Source organism: Lepidochelys kempii, chromosome 2 (assembly GCF_965140265.1).
Source record: "Lepidochelys kempii isolate rLepKem1 chromosome 2, rLepKem1.hap2, whole genome shotgun sequence".
In the NCBI taxonomy this organism is placed as follows: Eukaryota; Metazoa; Chordata; order Testudines; family Cheloniidae; genus Lepidochelys; species Lepidochelys kempii.
The window spans coordinates 69,908,108-69,927,902 of NC_133257.1; the positions used below are offsets into that span (position 1 = coordinate 69,908,108).

General features: G+C 40.2%; 2 protein-coding genes across 4 annotated transcripts in view; one reads left to right on the forward strand and one right to left on the reverse strand.

Moving 5' to 3' along the window:
- Positions 1-3,943: 3,943 nt before the first annotated feature.
- Positions 3,944-16,795, reverse strand: MRPL15 (mitochondrial ribosomal protein L15). Its single transcript, XM_073331157.1, has 5 exons — positions 16,556-16,795; positions 13,066-13,223; positions 6,639-6,804; positions 6,126-6,249; positions 3,944-4,502 (listed from the first exon to the last, which is right to left on the reverse strand). The coding sequence occupies exons 1-5, from the start codon at positions 16,661-16,663 to the stop codon at positions 4,165-4,167; spliced, it is 894 nt and encodes a 297-aa protein (XP_073187258.1). The 5' UTR covers positions 16,664-16,795; the 3' UTR covers positions 3,944-4,164.
- The window catches only part of LYPLA1 (lysophospholipase 1), a 43,445-nt gene continuing 39,971 nt past the window's right edge, over positions 16,322-19,795 (forward strand). The window contains exon 1 of one of the 3 annotated variants that reach the window (XM_073331175.1): positions 16,322-16,432. Coding sequence is in view for 2 of the 3 variants with exons in the window: in XM_073331172.1 (XP_073187273.1) it covers positions 16,662-16,820 (159 nt within the window). In the remaining variant the exon portion in view is untranslated. Of the gene's footprint in view, positions 16,433-16,495; positions 16,821-19,795 lie in introns of those variants that run through there. The other 2 variants (XM_073331172.1, XM_073331170.1) reach the window with 2 other exon arrangements.

A 19,795-nucleotide genomic window follows, 5' to 3' on the forward strand; every position in this document is an offset into this window, starting at 1 on the left:
GAAACCCAACGCAATCATTTATCTTATGAATGTAAAAACATGTGCACATTCTTAACATAAGGAAATATAATTGCCATACAGGCCAATGCTGGTTTTCTCCATGTGCAAGAGAACTTGATCAGCATATAAAAGATATTCCATTGGGGAGCAGTTTGTTACAGATTTATTAGAGACATTGTTGATAACTCACTTGTGTTTTTGATAAGTCTATACTATGTTGCCAGGAGACTTGTGCTTCTGATGAGATAAAATTATGAACGGGAATTCCTTTATAGCCTTGTCACTCTTTGGTTAGTAAATAAAACAGGAACCACTGCTATTAAATACTAGTTACTGTAAACAGAAAGAGACAAGCAGAGCATATTTTAAATAAGGCAACTTACAACCCTCTCTGCCCCCTCCAAGTGTAAGTCAATAGAAGATCACCTTTATAAGTTAGAATGACCGGATTTTGTGGAACGTGGCTGTTTTGGCTCCAAGGTATTTGCAGCATTATAATATCAAGACCAGGATACAGCTGCCTTGTGACTAAGACGATGTTCACTGAATAATTGCTATCCAATCACTATACGTCACCAGACATCTGTTTCCTGTTTTCATTCTTTCCCTGTTATCATTTTATCCGAGTTACCCCTTCACCTGAGGGCCATTTAGAAATCTGCTACAACTGAAGTGTGTATCTCTGTATCAGAGAGTTTAAAAAAAAAAAAAATCACTTACCAGGAGCAACTTGTTCATCTTATTACAAAAAGCTAAAGTTGAAACAAAGTCACTTTTAAAAAACACAATGATACATAAACACTTTGGTCTTCACTAAAATGACTAACTTCCTTCTTTGCTTCCAGTTAAGTAGCTTTCCTGTTGAGTACCACCACCTCCACAAAGTACAATTGTGAATTGATTCATAAAAACAGAAACATGGCACAAATAAGGGAAGGCAATAAATATTCTCTCCCCGCTGTGCCTTCCCTCCCCAAAAATGGAGCAACTAGTATTGTAGTAACAATAAAAAAGGTGTCACTTGTCATTTAAGTTTCCAAACCAACAATCATCAGGATGCAGAACAGGATACCTCTAAAATGAGAAAGTTATTTACTCCACATTCAAGTTAACACCAGAAGCTATGTTTTTTGGAACAAGGGATTACTTTTAAGAACATGCCAAAAAAGTTGTGCACCTTATAAAAATGCTCACTTCAACACCATTGAGACCCAATTCCTGCTATTCATGTTCCAGTTTTATATCAGTGTTTTGGAATATTCCAGCTTCTTTTAACAAACTACAAACTGGCGGGGGGAAAGAGAGGGGCAATTAGTTATTTCTTAGCATCTAGTGCACATTAAGCAGGGACAATGGAAACCGGCAGGTTAGTTTGGTAATGTCAAAGTAAGTTGCCAACTGTGCCCACATATCTATTCGGGGACACCATCACAGGGCCTAATAACATCAGCCACACTATCAGAGGCTCGTTCACCTGCACATCTACCAATGTGATATACGCCATCACGTGCAAGCAATGCCCCTCTGCCGTGTACATTGGTCAAACTGGACAGTCTCTACCTAAAAGAATAAATGGACACAAATCAGACATCAAGAATTATAACATTCATAAACCAGTCGGAGAACACTTCAATCTCTCTGGTCACGCGATTACAAACATGGAAGTTGCGATATTACAACAGAAAAACTTCAAAACCAGACTCCAGCGAGAAACTGTTGAATTGGAATTCATTTGCAAACTGGATACGATTAACTTAGGCTTGAATAGAGACTGGGAGTGGCTAAGTCATTATGCAAGGTAACCTTGCTGTTACTCTGAAACCCAAATCGGTTAGTCTCTAAGGTGCCACAAGTACTCCTGTTCTATTTCCCCTTGTTTTTTCCTACCCCCCCCCCACCGACGTTCTTGTTAAACCCTGGATTTATGCTGGAAATGGCCCAACTTGATCATCATACACATTGTAAGGAGAGTGATCACTTTAGATAAACTATTACCAGCAGGAGAGCAAACCTTTTGAAGTGATAAACACCCATTTTTTCATGGTCTGTGTGTATAAAAATATCCTCACTGCATTTTCCACTTTTATGCACCCGATGAAGTGAGCTGTATCTCACGAAAGCTTATGCTCAAATAAATTGGTTAGTCTCTAAGGTGCCACAAGTACTCCTTTTCTTTTTGCGAATACAGACTAACACGGCTGCTACTCTGAAACGTGATTCCACCAGAGATTTTATCAAAGTCAGTGAGATGTCACCGGGAGTGTGGGGAAAGTGTGGAAGGTTTTTCCTCGTTTAGTTTGTCACTTGACCTGGTCCTATTAATTGAGTACCCCAAGAAGCTGGGTTGATAAACACCAAGTTTCATCCAGCTCTTCATTCGGGGGGGGGGGGGGGGAAAGAAGGTGAGAAAAGCTTTTCTTAAAGCATACAGCAGGGGCTTGGAACCTACAGAGTAACACTGGGGGTGCACAGGAGGGTTTTGACAATCAGAAGCTTGTCCTAGGATTTGGGATGGTTTGACAGCTGAAGGAAGCTATACTGAGAATTCCCACAGGCACCTGAAAATTAGATTGGGAAAGAGGGATGTTGTTCATATATCTCTTGGCATAGGTATTGGAACTAGGGGTGCTACCAGATCCCCTAGCCTGAAGTGGTTTCCATCATATACAGGGTTTAGTTTGGTTCAATGGCTCTCAGCACCCCCACTATACAAATTGTTCCAGCACGCCGTCTCTTGGTCTTCCAGACTTTCTTTCAGGCATGTTTCCTTTTCTTCTCTGCAGAGATATCCAACAGCTTCTCCTTATTTAGGCCTTATCTAACTTCCATTACAATAGATGAGAATCTTTCCATCAACTTAGTGGAAGTTGGATCAAGCCTTTATTGATGAACTTAAGTCCCAAGGTTCATTGTACTACTTGGGACAAAAGGCAGAAACTCCCTGCCCTTAGCTCAGGAGAAGTGAGCCAATTCAGGACAAGGGAGAGTGATAAAATATGGGTTTCCCACCGGATGAAAATTAAATTTCTTAACTAGCTAGTTAGCTAGCTTCAGTTTTAATTATAATTTTCAGCTACTCCCCGCTGGGAGGATGTAAAATCACTTAGTGAAATCCTGAAACTTCAGAACAAATCTCTCATGCTATCTGTTCCACACTTGAATTTCTGCAACTTCCGATATCATTTCTCGCTCTTCTATTTTAGGTCCTTATGGCCCTCATCACCCTGGTATCCATGTGTCTCACAATCATTACTGATGTTTAGTCTAACACTACCCCTGAGAAATAGGGAAGAATTATTCCCATTTTAGATATGGTGAATTGAGGCACAGGGCAGATTAACTGGTTTGCCCAGAGTTGTACATTATTTTTGTTGCTGAGCTAGAAATGTAGTCCTACTTCAGTGTCCCATCCGCTATATCAGCCTTCCTAGCCTTAAACTCCTGATTTTAATACACATACATCTGCTCTACAGCCAGTGGCTATAATAGCTACATCTGCCGATACTGGTTTTTGTATACATTTTTACTTGTGCCTGGATTTTCTATTGATAGCATTTTAGTTTAATTCAGAAAATCCTGATTAGACACACATTGGTCAAATTAAGTCACCACTTTGGCTGTGGAAAAGTTATTTAATCTCTTGGTGCTTCAGAAACACTAGCTGTAAAATGGGAATAATACTGATCTTTCTCACAAAGGTGTTAAGGATTCAGTTTTATATAACACATTGATTAAAACACTAAGATACGTTTTGCTACTTTTTTTTTTTAAGAAGTCGTAAAATGTTAGTTGAAAGTCAAGGTAAAAAATTGGGATAGAGGAATAAGTGAAAGCTAAAATTATTGGTACAACCTATTCCTTCGACTAGCATTCTCTAGAATAAGATCAGCATCAGAATATTTTTTATCAAAGAAACAAGTGGCAAATGACAGCAAGAGAAAAATGTGTTAGAATGTGTATTTTATTCTTGAAAGAGTATTCTCTTCACTACATGGTATTATGACTCAATATAGAAAAGAGATGTACCTGTAGCATTACCCAATCACAAATGTATATTAATGTTTTGACTAGTACAATAAGAATGTGTTTTAAAAAACAAACCTCACTTCTAATCCATTATTTCATATCCAGATGTTTCCTGTACATCTGCAGTTGTCTCAGAATTCATGAGCTATAGTATCTTAGCAACCTCTCGTCTGTTGGTTTTAGGATTTTCTTTTCACTCATGTTTACCACCCAACCTGGAGCAAGACCAAAGAAAATCTGTCTAGGGTCCTTGCGTGTGCTTAGCATTTGGAAAAGTTCATCTTTACTTATGTCTGGCAAAACATAACCATATTTCTTGGCGAGTTCAAGCCTGGCTTCTGGAATCTTTGATGGATCTGCTAGATACCCACGATTCCTGGCATCTGTGTAGTAACGGACGAGATCTTCAGGTGGAAGCATTCGCTTTGGAATAGGCTGGCCACGCAGAAAAAATGGTATTGGCTTGCACAAAATCTCTACAGGCAAGCAAAGGAGAGAAAGAATTAGGGATAGTACGTCATAATCAAGGTTCAAAAGCATTAGATGATGCCTCCTTTCCTCAAAAGACAAGTACAACATATGCCTGAAGTCTCTTGCTAGATTATTTAACTGCCACAAATTCATGCAGGGGAAAGGAGGAAAACTAGAGACAACTCTCTCCATATTTTCTTGTTCTGGGATACCAGACATCAATGAAGTTGTACAAATGCAATAAACCAAATGAATCAGTCAAAAATATTGTTTAAAAGGAAAAACTGATTTATATTCCCGATTTATAACCATCTGCATGAACCACTGTTTTAAGAAAAAAATGTTTTAAATATGTATAGCATGCCTGCTTTGGAAAGAAAGATATGGTACAGTAATACTACCATGTATTTAAAGGTCTTGCTTGTAGGTTAGGACTGTTATATCAGGGCTAGAGAGACAAGGTGGATGATCAACAGAAGTTGGTCCAATAAAAGACATTACCTCCCCACCTTGTCTTTCTAATATCCTGGGACCAACACAACTGCAACACTGCATATATCAGGGCTGTTTATTTTCAGCTTATGGAGAACGCTCTCAAATGTATTGCCCTAATAAGAATTTCTCTTTACAAATGCCAAACAATTTATTGGGAACATCCCCAAGGATGAGAACAGTCCAGAATTTATTTATTATTAACTGAAATGTTCTGGGTTTTTTTGGTTGGTTTAGAAAAAATGGACAAGGCCAAGATAATACAATTCACTCAATAAGGATCACATCTAGCCTCCAGTTCATGCATGCAACCGCCATTAATACGATAGATTGTACATGTAAATGTTGGGCAAGATACAGACTCAAGCCAAGCAGAAACCACACTCTTCACTGAAACTTTGTAAAAAAGCAATAGTTATTTTGTATGAGGTGATTCCATGCTCCTCAAATTTTGTTTTCATAATAAAATGGCTATTTCAAACAAAAAAAATCACTTCCACAATCTAAACATACATTTCAAATTCATAATTTCCTTTGAATTGGCTCTTCTTCTTCCCCTCCTCCCCCAATGTATTGTTTTCCTAAAAGAGGAGTGCCAGGAATATAAACCCACTTTTGTTAGAATTTTTAATTTATTTATTTATTTTTAAACAGAGTGGTCAAGCGCTTCAACTTTCATTGTCAATATTTTCCACACATCTAATATGGACATAATGTTAGATACAATTGTAAAAACAAAAACAAACAAAGAACAAAACAAAAACAAACCTGCAGAATTCAGCTAGTTTAACAGGTTCCTCCCAACCCCCTCAAAGCAACCTTACACCCCAAATCTGCAAACTCCTTATATGTAGTTTTTTCCCTGCACTGAATAATTTATATAGCATCAATGACTGGGTAGGGCTGATAGGCAAATAGTAAATAATGGAAAACTGAGCAAGTACTGCTTTTGAGGGAGGATAATTTTCTAGCAGGGCTCTATTAGACTGCATTGATTTATGCAGCTCCTACTGGACCTTCAAAAAGAACGAATGACTGACTCTTTCCAAAGCGGTCTACATTTAGGATTTAGATTTTAAACCACCACCACCATTCCACCAAAGAAAAGAAGCAGGGAGATGAGGGGGAATTCTTACCCAAACTCCGTGGATCATAGAAGCCTGTCGTAACAACACCACCATTTTTTTCAATTGCAGCAATGGCTAACTCAGATGCCATCTGTACTTCAATATTTACTTTTGCTGAAAAGATATCCACACCCTGCAAGTTACAGCACGTGCTTAGATTAAACATAAATTGAATATTTTGGTAGCTATATTTATCCATCCCTACAGAGTATCAAATATGAAATACAAAAACTAAGTTGGGTCACAATTCTACAATATCCCATTACATGATTTAACAATTTTAACTCCTCTTCCAATTGAAAAAAATAACATCTTGCAAATCATAACACACTGTCCAGCTTTTCATGAATACATAGTGCCCTCTAGTGGATTTAGTATTACGAATTTAATTAGTCTTCCATTTGGAAACATAAAACTGGCTTAGAAAAGTAGTCACGCTTCCAGGAGAGAGGGGAACCAAACAAAAAACTGAGGCTCTACATTATTATTAATTATTCTCCTGGTAGTGTATTTCAGACATACCATCTCCACTAGTTGGACACCATAATCCCTTTTGAGTGGCTGTATTGTCACACCTCTGGCATTGGTGAGCTGGGTTAAATCGATCGGTTGAGTGGGGTCCACTCTACCCAAGTCAATAAGGTATTGCAGCTTTTGAAGACTGAGGGGGTGATACTGGCGCCTGTAGCTGGAGAAAAGGCAAAGAAGATTAGGATTTCAAAATATGAAGCTGAAATTCAGCATAGTTTGCAGAGTGAAACAAGCTTCCAGGTTTAGTTGGTTAAGAGACAAATGAACGACAATACTTTTTTCCGTTTTCCATCCTTTCCTAAATGTTCCAAGTAATGTGGTTTAAGAATAGACCCATCCATAAGTACATTTTATTCCCCTTTTATAAAATAGGAAACCAAACACTACAACTGGCTATCACTGGGTTCAATTCACATCAAAGTAACATCCCCAGCAGCTAGTCAGCTTAAGTTGCACAGACTGTCTGGGTTCTAGAGGAAGAGGCTAAGTGTTATTCTGAAGAAGAAATCAGAAAGTTTGAATGATCCTTGGCAAGTCAAGAAGATTTTAGACAACCACCTTCTCCTATGAGTCTGACTCATCAGCCTTATTGACACATGAGAATCTGACTCAATGACATTCAAGCATATGCAAAGAATCTTTAGTATTCTACTCCAATGTGAGCTCTTTCTGGGTTTATGTCCATCTGACAATTTTATTTCATTGCTTTTCTACTGTGCTTATTGTAAGCAAACACCTCACAAATATTAATGATTTATCCCTCTTATCACCTTACAACATAAGGAAATATTGAGTAAACATCCATTCCCCATTTGGTTGGGCATTTGATTGGTCAAATAATATAAAAAATGGTCAAATATTTTAAAGCACTAATTTACTATAACAGTAACAAAGGAGTAAGACTTTATGGTCTCCAATAAGCTTAGCCTTAGCTAAATACTTATGCCTAATGACAAAAAAACCCAAGCTACTCAACTCAAGTTATTTTTACTCAGAAAAATGTGAAGCACAATAGGAAAAAAAAGCTAAAGAATAGCACTATGACGTAATCAAAAAAGTAGGCCAGCCATTACATCAGGGCATTCTTGCTGGAATATTTGATAAGTCAAATAATAGGTAGTCAGTTAATCAGACAACTGACATTATACGACTAATCAGCTGACCAGCTTGCCAAGTCTATTCCACCACACACTCAAGGGAAGCAGGAAGATTGCAGCCAAGAGCCATCAACTTAAAAAAAGGAATGGGGCTAAAAGGGAAAGAAAGTAGAGCAGGCTGGCTGAATAACTTGATTTTCACCTGTGTTCAAATACTTGTCTCTGTTATTCAGTGAGTTGTATAATTAGTCAGATACTTGAATGGATATATTTAAATACCTGTGAAATTCATTAAATAATATATTCAAGATTTTGGCTAAGTTATATTTCTAACAACCAAATGAAACAGAAAGCTGAGTATTACAATTAAATGGAGCAGAATATTTAAAATATACAACTCTTTTATTCCTGTAACCTACAGGCAGTATAGTGGCATATATATTTTTCACTATGGCTGGTAGGCTGTGACTTCCGATACCCAGCATACATTTTTCAAGCCCTGGAAGTATTTTCACTCCTTTTTATACATGGGGACTGAGACAGAGATTAAGAACAGGAAGAATACTGTAAATATGGGAAGGAAATTTTGTTTGATTACATATGCACAATAAGTATATCACCAGTAAACACTTAACGGTGTTTGGCCTTTATTATCATGTAAGAATAAACTGGAAACACATTTTCCAATAGTTTGGGCTTGGATTTAGGCAAATATCAACATTTACACAAGATTACAAAGTACCTTTTTGTGAGAGGATATTCAGAGATGAGGTAAATGTATTTTAACCACAAGTTACAAAGAGGCCATTTACTTGTATTTTGGCAAAAATTATATTTCTAAATACAGGATATGTTTCTTGGAACAGCTGTAGAGTTACAAGAACAGGCTCTTTTACCACATTGCTAATTTACTTTGCTATTATTTTACTGTACAACACAAGTTATTGTGAATCTTCTGTCACTTAGAAGACTGGATCATTTTTCATTAAAAAGGCAGTTTACAAGATAAATTTAACATTAATGAGAAATTCCTAGTTTTAACTGTTCTTCAGCATTCCCTGTTTTGGACTGCTGATTCAGGAAGTCACTATCTAACCACCTGTGGAAAGTGCTGCTCATCCACTTTCATGGTAAGGTAAATTAGGGGGAGGAAGATAATCTTTATTTCCAAATAGCATCAAGAAAGCAACTTGCTTAAAACAAGTTTTCATAATGCTAATCAAATGTCAACACTAACCACATATTAAATTCACTTAATAGGCATATACACAGAAAACCTTCAGTAATGAAAACAAGTCTGCTACCTACACGTCATTCCACAGAATAGAAACATACACATGAATATTCACCGAAGTCAGTATCAATACCATAAAAATCAAACTACATATTTAGTAAGACTTTATACACAGCACAGATTAGAGACAGCTCCGGGGTGAAGGAGTTAAACACATGCAATATATCACATGGCCCATATTGGCTAAAACTGTGGCATATGTTTGCCACTATTGCAAATGTATGGCACTAATATTTGTATTACCCTTTACAGAATTACAAGAAAGTCATGGACCCAAACAGCGCAAACACCAAATTACACAAGAAATGAAGACAGACAAGGAGAAACATGGGTTTCATGTTGTGCATGAAACCTGTAAGTTCTGATTTATTTTTAATTGGAGCAACAGAATAAGGCAAAAAATAAAAACAGATAGCAGTGAAGTGTAGATCAATGACTGACAGAAGTGGATTGTGAGAAAGTATCTGTAGCGTTTGAGGACAATTGCCCCACTGGAAGAGGAAGGGTGTTCCAAAAGCAAGGACAAGTCATGGAAAAGGCACACAAATGCCAATGGGAGGAGTAGGAAAAGCAGGATGCATAGGCAAAGCACAGGGTGTAAGATGAAATGAAAAAAGTATGGAGTAGGACATTTCAGCTGGATCCAGTGAATTTTGCTGTTAAGGAAGTTAGCAAAACTATGGGCAGAGAGAAGGGTGCAGAAGTTGACAGGGACAATGGTTTTGAACATTGCTAAAGATGGGAAAAAAGAATAATGCAAGTGTGAATGGACAAAATCAGAAAGGCTAAGGCTATGTCTACACTACAGACATTATAGTGGCACAGCTGTATCACTGTAAGGTTTCCCATGAAGCCACTCTATATCAACAGGAGAGAACTTTCCAGTCAGCTTACTTAAACCACCCCCAACGAGCACTGGTAGCGTCTCTCGCTGACATAGCACTGTCCACACTAGTGCTTTTGTCAATGAAACTTATGCTGGTCAGGGGTGCGTGTTTTTTTTCACACTACTGACCAACAGAAGTTTTACTGACAAAAGTGCTAGTGTAGACATAGTCCAAGACACAAAATGAGTTAAACCTAGCTAAGGACACAAAAGGCAATACAAAGTTTTATAAATTCATGAGGAGAAAGACAAACAGACAGGAACATGTAGGTCCACTACTTAACAGACAAGGAGAGCTAACAACAGAGGACATCAAGACGACTGAGGAGTTTAATGCCTATTTTGCTTCAGTCTTCTCTGAAAAGGTCAATGGTGATCAGATACTCAACACAATTAATATTAACAACAAGGGGAAAGGAGGACACGCTAAAGTAGATAAAGAACAGGTTAAAGAATATTTAGGTAAATTAGATGTATTCAAGTCAGCAGGGCCTGATGAAATCCATTCTAGGGTACTTAAGGAACTAACTGAAGTAACCTCAGAACCATTACCAATTATCTTTGAGAACTCATGAGGTCCCCGAGGGTTGAAAAAGGGCAAACATAGTACATATCTTTTAAAAAAAGGGAGAGGAATAAATAACTAGGAGCTGGGTAGTTATAGATCAGTCAGCCTAACTTTGATACCTGGGAAGATACTGGAATAAATTATTAAACAATTTGTAGGTACCTATAGGATAACAGGGTTATAAATAATAGCAGTCATGGATCTTTTAAGAACAAACCATGCCAAACCAACCAAATTTCCTTCTTTGAGAGAGTTACTGGCCTACTAGATATGGAGGAAGCTATAGATGTGATTTATCTAGATTTCAGTAAAGCTTTTGACAGTCTCATATGACATTCTTATAAGGAAATGTGGATTAAGTTACAATAAGGTGGGTGCACAACTGGTTGAAAGACTGTACTCAAAGAGTAGTTATCAACACTTCACTGTCAAACTGGGGGAATGTAGGGGGTGGGGTGTGTATCTAGTGGGTCCCACAGGGTCTGTCCTGGGTCCAGTACTGTTCGATATTTTAATTAATGACTTGGATAATGGAGTGGAGAGTATGTTTATAAAAATCTTCAGATGACACAAACCTGAGAGGGGTTGCAAGCCCTTTGGAGGAGAGGACTAGAATTCAAAAGGACCCTATTAAGTTGGAGAATTGGTCTGAAAGCAACAAAATGAAATTCAATAAAGACAAGTCCAAAGTTCTATACTTCAGAACTAAAAAACAAATGCATTAACTGCAAAATGGGGAATAACTAGCTAGGTGGAAGTACTGCTGAAAAGGCTCTGGGGGCTATTATGAATCACAAGTTGAATATGAGCCAACAATGTGATGCAGTTGCAAAAAAGCTTAATATCACTCTGTGGTGTATTAATAGGACCGTACTATGCAAGACATGTGAGGTAACTGTTCCGTTCTACCTGGCTCTTGTGAGGCCTCACCTGCAGTACTGTAGCTAGATTTTGATGCCACACTCTTGGGAGAAAGGCCAGTCCTTGCTTACAGACAGCCCCCCAACCTGAAGCAAATACTCACCAGCAACCACACAACAGAACCTATCCTTAAACAAAACCTGTTGCCAACTGTGTCCACATATCTGTTCAGGGGACACCATCATAGGGCCTAATCACATCAGCTACACTACCAGAGGCTCATTCACCTGCACATCTACCAATGTGATATATGCCATCATGCACATTGGCCAAACTGGACAGTCTCTACATAAAAGAATCAATGGACACAAATCAGACATCAAGAATTATAACATTCAAAAACCAGTCAGGGAACACTTCAATCTCTTTGACAGGTTTCTCTTTGACAGAGTAGCAGCTGTGTTAGTCTGTATTCGCAAAAAGAAAAGGAGCACTAGTGGCACCTTAGAGACTAACCAATTTATTTGAGCATAAGCTTTCGTGAGCTACAGCTCACTTCATCGGATGCATTATGCTCAAATAAATTGGTTAGTCTCTAAGGTGCCACTAGTACTCCTTTTCAATCTCTTTGGTCACTCAATTACAGACCTAAAAGTGGCAATTCTTCAACAACAACAAAAAAAACACTTCAAAAAAAGACTCAGAGAGACTGCTGAATTGGAATTAATTTGCAAGCTGGATACAATTAATTTAGGCTTGAATAAAGACTGGGAGTGGATGGGTCATTACACAAAGTAAATGTATTTCCCCATGTTTATTCCCCCTTCTCCCGCCCCCCCCCCCACTGTTCCTCAGACGTTCTTGTCAACTGCTGGAAATGGCCCACCTTGATTATCACTACAAAAGGTTCCCCCCCACCCCACTCTCCTGTTGGTAATAGCTCACCTTACCTGATCACTCTCTTTACAGTATGTATGAAACCCATTGTTTCATGTTCTCTATCTCCCCACTGTATTTTCCACTGAATGCATCCGATGAAGTGAGCTGTAGCTCACGAAAGCTTATACTCAAATAAATCTGTTAGTCTCTAAAGGTGCCACAAGTACTCCTTTTCTTTATACTCTTTTGAGTTTATCATCAAAAATGGGAAAAAGTTACCCTGATTAGAGGTGTGGAAGTGAATAAGTAGGATTGGTTGGCCAAGAGCTGAATGAAGAGCAGGTGATCTTGTAGAGATGTTGAACGCCATGGGGTTGATCCAAAGCCCACTAGGGTCCCTGGGAGTCTTTCAATAGGCTTCAGATTAAGGCGAGTGAGTGCACAAGTGGAGATAAAGGTGGAGAGAGAGCAAGAGCTGAGCACGAGGAGTGATAGGGAAGATACAGATGAAAGAGAAACAGACAGAGCAGTCAAGTATGGAAAAGAGGGCAGAAGGCTGTAACCAGGGAGTCATCAATACGGAGGGCAGATAATGAAGGGAAGGGTGGTTCAGAAGATGGCAGAGAAATGAGAAAGACTAATGGATTCAAAATTACAGAAAGTGACAAGGGGAAGAGGAGGGTACTTGGGGGAAAAACAGATGACTAACTGAAAGGAGAGACTGTCTCATATGTTCAGGCTGCATTCACAAAATTAGATTTCGACTGACACTTCAGAAGAAAGATAAAAGTGAATGACATTCCACTTAAAATAAATCTAGAAAGCAAACTTACCTGTGTCCTTCATTATACCCATATTTTGGAATAATCAAGTAAAATGGAGTCTGGCCACCCTCAAAGCCCAATCGGGGGCGATTTCCTCTTTGTCTTTGTCCTTTATGACCTCGACCACTTTTCTTACCTCCATGTCTTCCACGGCCACGTCTTTTTTCCTTGAAAGCAATAATTCATAAATTCAGTTAATTACACTATGGATACATAAGCTCTGGCAATGTACATTCTGAGGAAATAGAAGACTGTTCTCCAATGAACTGGGCAAGACTGGTAAGAAAGAAGTGGAAATGCTAAACTTAATTACAGGAGGGAATATTAAACAAAATGTGATTTTAGATAGTTACCCATTCAAATGGTTTGAAAGTCTACATGGATATGTGCAAAGCTAGAGTAAGAGTATGTACACACGACAGCTTATTTTGGTTTAAGTTATGTCGCTCAGGGGTGTAAATAAGCCACACACACCCTGAGCGACGTACGTTACACCAGCCTAAGTGCCAGTGTGGACAGCGCTATGTAGGTGGGAGAGCTGAAGTAATTAAGTTGATAGGAGACCTCTTATCTGTCAGCTTAGAGAATCTGCACTAGCAGCGCTGTAACTTCTGTAGCATCGCCATATGGTACTATATTTTCCTCTCACCTCTAACATTTTGTTAGCAAGCAAGGATGGTTCAATAGTTACAGCACTAGTCCAGGACTGGGAGACCCAACTTCAATTCCTTGCTCCACCACAGACTTCCTGTGTGATGGTAGGAAAATCACTTAGCCTTTCTGTGTCTCAGTTTCCCTCTCTGTAAAATGAGGATAACAGTACTTCCCTACCTCTTGGAGGTATTGTGAGGTATTGAATAAATACATTCAAAAGATTGGTTTCAGAGTAGCAGCCATGTTAGTCTGTATCTGCAAAAAGAACAGGAGTACTTGTGGCACCTTAGAGCCTAAACAAATGTATTAGAGCATAAGCTTTCGTGGGCTACAGCCCACTTCATCGGATGCATTGAATGATAGTAAGAAGATTTTTATTTACATACAGAGAAGGTGGAAATTGCCATACAAATTGTAAGAGGCTAATTAATTAAGATGAGCTATTATCAGCAGGAGAAAAAAAAACTTTTGTAGTGATAATGAAGATAACCCATTTAGACAGTCGACAAGAAGGTGTGAGGATACTTAACATAGGGAAATTACATCTATTGACTCTATGCTGATAATAGCTCATCTTAATTAGCCTCTTGCAGTTTGTATGGCAACTTCCACCTTCTCTGTATGTGTATATATAATCTTCTTACTATATGTTTCATTCTATGCATCCAACGAAGTGGGCTGTAGCCCACGAAAGCTTATGCTCTAATAAATTTGTTAGTCTCTAAGGTGCCACAAGTACTCCTATTCAAAAGATTGCGAAGCATTTTGAAATCAACAAATGAAAAGTGCTATATAAGAGAGATTAGGTATTATTGTAGGTCTGAGAGTTAGATACTTTCTCTTGAACGATAAACTACTGAGATTCCCCACCCCCATCTGAGGGCATGTCTACACTATAATCTCAAATTGACCTATGTTAGGTCAACTTGAAGCCACCGCAGTAATTACTGCAATGGCTGATGTCCGTACTAACCTCCTTCTGTCAGTGGTGCGTGTCCTCACCAAGACCATTTCCACCAACTGAAGAGGTACAGCATGGGGGGTCTGAGAGCTGGGGCTCTCAGCTTTGCACAGCTCCCCACTGGAAGGGGAGGGGACAGCAACCCAGGACTTCTTGCCTCCAGGAGGGAGATCTGCACCCAGAGTCTGGTTGGCTACTGTTCTCCTGGAGGAGAGTGGGGAGCCAGGACCCTGAGGGTGCAGCACGGAGCCCAGGTGAATCATTTAAACCTTATTTTCCCTTGTGTCACTGACTTGCTGTTCACTGTTTATTAATATTGAGTTATTTACACCAGAAATACTATTTATAAAATAGAAGCTCATTTACCATAGGTAAACATCTGTCATGTAAATGTAGCCGTCAGTTTCAGTTTGAGGAAAATTTGCACGCTTGAAACAGCATCACCAGTGCAGAACCTTAATGTAGATGTTTTCCTCTAGTGTGGTATGCCCACATCAGAAGGTTTGGATTGATAGAACTACCTTAATGCAAAGGTATTGGTCATTCATTTCACATTTTCTTACTACCTTTCATTGCGTTCTCAGTTTGCATCTGTTACACAGGGAACCAAGTAAAACCCATTTTATTTTTATTTGGTGTCTGTTAGTTAATTCAGGCTATTTTAATGTATTAAATAATGTGGATAGTAGTCAGGATAGTAGAAAGGATAGTAGAATTTAAATAAGCTACCATTAAATAATGCAATTGGTATTTTTCACATTAATTTTACTCAATAAGTTTAGATAGCATAACATTAGGTATTATAAAAATCAGCTACTCTGCATAGTTGGACTCTTACACAGAACAGTCTGCAGGGTTGGGGCTTTAGATTGGTTTCAGATGCCTTGATCTCTAACCATCTGAGAACTGTGAATCTGACATTTTCAAATACATGAATTACCAACAATTTACACTTCTTATGTTAGCTTCTTGTAAGTCACCCCCCCCTACACACACACAATTAAGGGGCACAATAGAAGAGGTGGGGAGACAAGAGGAAACAGTCAAGTTAATAGTGCAGCTCTCTTTCAAATTTTATTGTAAAGGATTTGACTCAAATCCTGCTAATGAATCCCTGAGCACAACCCCATAAAAGTCAACCGGGGCTCACCCACACAGATCCGATTTCAGGATTGAGGCTTTTGTGTTCATCCTCATTAGGAAAGGTTTCAAAAGTTTGCACCAATGCATTAAGGTAGTTCAATCAATCCAAACCCTCTGATGTGGGCATACCGCACTCGAGGAAAACATCTACATTAAGGTTTTGCACTGATGATGCAGTTTCAAGCATGCAAATTTTCCTCAAACTGAAACTGACGGCTACATCTACATGACAGACGTCTGCTGGCATACCTATATTGGTCAGGCGCGTGCAGCTGTACCAGCAGAAGTCTTTAGCACCTTTAACATTTATCTGTTAGCATTCCACGTCCTGTAGTCAAGACAATACAGGAGAATTTCACCTTTCACTGGGGCGAATACACAGTCTCATCGCTGGGCAGAGGACCCAAAAAAAGCACGAACCCTGAAGGCCAAAGCACGTCATGATTTTTTAAGCCAGCTTCGTGGCTGTTGAACGCCAAGGCCCCGCACCACCGAAAGCTCTTCGGGGCCAGCCTGCGCACGCAAGAGACGGTCGGTCCCGGGGCTCAGGGGCCGGCCCAGGCTGGCGCGGATCCTGCAACACGCGGGGCTCAGCGCTGAGCAGCTGAGGCCGCCCAGGTACCTGGGGCGGGGCGGGGGAGCGGGCGGGGCGGGGGAGCGGGCCCGGCGGGCCGTGCCTCGTTCTCGGAGAGCCAAGGCCGGGGCCGAGCCCGCCCCGGGCCTCCTACGCCCGGCACTCACCGATTTCTTGGCGCCGGGGTTGGGCCTCAGGTTGACCAGGCTGACCCTGGGCAGGGCCCGGAGTAGCTCCATCGCCTTGGGGCCACCGCCCCGCGACGCGGCTGCCATGGCCGCTCGCGGCCGCGCACGCCCCGGACCTGCAAGGGCACAAGCGGCAGCCGCCCACCCGCAGCCTGCGACGCTGGGCCGTGCGCCTCGCTTTACGGCAGCCGGAACCCCCTCCCCCTCCCAACTGTCGCGACGCGGCTGTGTGGGGGGAGGGCAGGTAAGGAGCGGAAGCAATGCGGAGCGGAAGCGGGGTTGGTTGGTGAGACAGGGGAAAGGGAGTGCTGGAGGGTGACCAGATGTCCCGATTTTATAGAGACAGTCCTGGTATTTGGGGCTTTTTTTCTTATATAGGCGCCTGTTACCCCCGACCCCCTGTCCTGATTTTTCACACTTGCTATCTGGTCACCCTAGGTGGCTGGTTTGCACCCCACGCGGTATAGCGCGTGTCCGTGGATTATGTGGATTGTGACTGCGCCCGTTTCCTGGGACACAACCGAGTTTACCCACTGCCAGGCATGCGGGCAGATATTGTTTCCTTGTGCTGCCCCATCTGTCTGTACCCACCTCTTGTCTTATACTTGGATTGTAAGCTCTTGGGGGGCAGGGGCTGTCTTCTTGATGTGTATTTGTGCAGCACCTAACAGAATGGAAAGGAGGACTTGTGGCACTTTAGAGACTAACCAATTTATTTGAGCATAAGCTTTCGTGAGCTACAGCTCACTTCATCCGATGCTTATGCTCAAATAAATTGGCTAGTCTCTAAGGTGCCACAAGTCCTCCTTTTCTTTTTGCGAATCCAGACTAACACGGCTGCTACTCTAAACCTAACAGAATGGGTTGCTGGTCCATGACTGGGGCTCCTAAGCACCACCGTGATACAAATAATAAGTAATAATAATGATAATTTGCTTCAGTATACAAAAGATGTGAACATAAACTCACCTCTGCACCATAAAAGTATGCTGTATACAGGATGGGCTTGTTTATACCAGCATAAACTAAGGTGTCCATCTAAATGGGATATAGTTGTGCTGGTATAACTCTCCCCATGTGGGTGAGCTTATTATAAGAGTTCCTTGTTTTGGTTTAGTTTATGTCACTTTGGAAGGGGTTAAAGTTAAACCAAAAAAAGCCATTTTCATTCCAGAATAAGATTGTCCAAACAGGGAGTTATCTGTGCATAACGAAGTTTATTTAACTATACCAGTGCTTAATTTGTGCCAGGGCTTAGCCTTTGCACCTCTAGGCTTGGCAGTCTGTAGCTCCCAGCCAGCAGCCACCATTCTCTGGCTATCCAGCTCTGAAGGCAGCGCAGCCACCAGCAGCAGCGCAGAAGTAAGGGTGGCAATATCTTACTCTGATGCCATCTTTTTTTCTGTGTTTCTGCTGGTGACTTCGCTGACTTCAGAGCTTGGTGCCTGGCCAGCAGCCACTACTTTCTGGCCAGCCAGCTTGAGCTCCAGCACCTCTTTCATTATCAATTAAGCACTGATTGTACTGGTATAACTGGTAAAACTTTCCATGGAAGACAGCCCATGAATCACAATTACACAAAAAAGTGAGTGTTATACACACACTAAAAAAAAATGGTTATCACTACTTCCCTCCATTATAATTATAAATATTACATGTTTTTCATGTATGTGTATTATTCAGATATTGTCTCTGCTGATCCCAACTCTGAACAATAGTTGAAGTATATGCAAACAAGTCCTTGCCCTAAATAACTTACAGTCTGAAGGGACTGGTGCAATACAGAGCAATAGGGTACAGAACAAAGACAAGTGGTATAAGGTTAAACAGAACAAACTGAAGAGTAAACAAACAAGAAAACAAGAAAAGGATGCTGCATGATGTCTCTGTCAGTGGAACACTTCAGGGATGCAAAGCCCCAGGATATACGAAGTATGAAAGGAATGTGAAATAAAGGATACAGCACTTTTAAATACATATGTAAGGACAATATATTTAAATAAACTTCACTGAGAAGATTAAGAGAGCCCAAATTCCCCTTTCCCCACATCTGTGTACCGTGCTGCATATATAATTCTGATCTACTCTATATAGGTTCTTATACCACCATCATCACTGTAGCATATGAGTATTTTCCAGTACTGCATCAAGCCATGTGATTAACATCTGTCACTTGTGGCTTGTTCTTTCTCATAGTGTCTCCTGTGGGAGAGAATTATGTGTGGAACTGATAGATTGAGGGTTGCCCCCAACTCTCAGTTCCCTTCTCCCACCCCCATGGCTGAGAGAAAACAAGGTAAACAAAATGAGCGTTTCACTTAGAGCATAAGGGGATAGGCTGTGATGGTCCTTAGTTCTTGTGGGAATTTATTCCACAGTCTTGGATGAGCCCCCTAGAAAGCTTTGTCTCCTGTACTGGCAAAACCCTTTACCCTTATGATAAAAAATTCCATTGTGCCTTGAGGAGCAATGTTGTCTACCACAGTTCTTAACTTGGAACTTCAGACAATCTTGTAGTCCAGGCCACTGAGCAGCTTAAAGATAAAGACCAAGATCTTGAACTTAATTCAGTATTCTTTGGGATGCCAGTGTAGAGAGTAGAGAGATGTGCTTGTAATAGCCTGTGTTGCTGAGGAGATGCACTGCGGCATTTTGTGGTAACTGGAATTTCCTATGCACTGAAAGCTACATGCCCAGGTATACTGCATTGTTATAGTTCAGATGGGAAGTGATGAATGTATGTATAATTGAGGACAGAATATCATCTACCAGGTTGGGATGGAATGTCTAAGTCAGTTGGCTATATGATATAAAATGGAATGGTCTGCAAACTGCTTCTCAGACTTTGTTTTTGTTTATGTCTAAAATTACTTTTCCTTTGCTGTTATCTGCTTTCATATTATCTGTATTTGATCTTCTCTGGGCATGTTGCAGCCAGGACTTAAAAACATAGGGCTGTATCTTAAAAAGATTGGTGATGTTTAGGATGTTGATGCAATACAAATGCAGTGGCAATCAGGAAACCAAAATGAGAAGTTTGAAGAAGAATACCTTTTCCCCTTGTTCTGCTATTCTTATGGAAATGTTGTGCATTATTATTACAATAGTTTCCTTATGCTGTTGTGTTCCTTGATCATGTAACTTACTTTACCTAATGAAATTGTGCCTACTCTATAACCAGAAAATAGAATTACAGTCAGTATGATGGGTCAACTGGAA

What these genes read in the sequence shown, in the direction of transcription:
- MRPL15 (XM_073331157.1), bottom strand. Translation starts at nt 16,663, where the DNA reads ATGGCAGCCGCGTCGCGGGGCGGTGGCCCCAAGGCGATGGAGCTACTC. An exon ending in GGGTATAATGAAGGACACAG is followed by an intron (nt 6,805 to 13,065) that starts GTAAGTTTGCTT and finishes CCTTTTCTCCAG; the next exon opens with CTACAGGCGCCAGTATCACC. An exon ending in GTGTCCAACTAGTGGAGATG is followed by an intron (nt 6,250 to 6,638) that starts GTATGTCTGAAA and finishes TGTAACTTGCAG; the next exon opens with GGTGTGGATATCTTTTCAGC.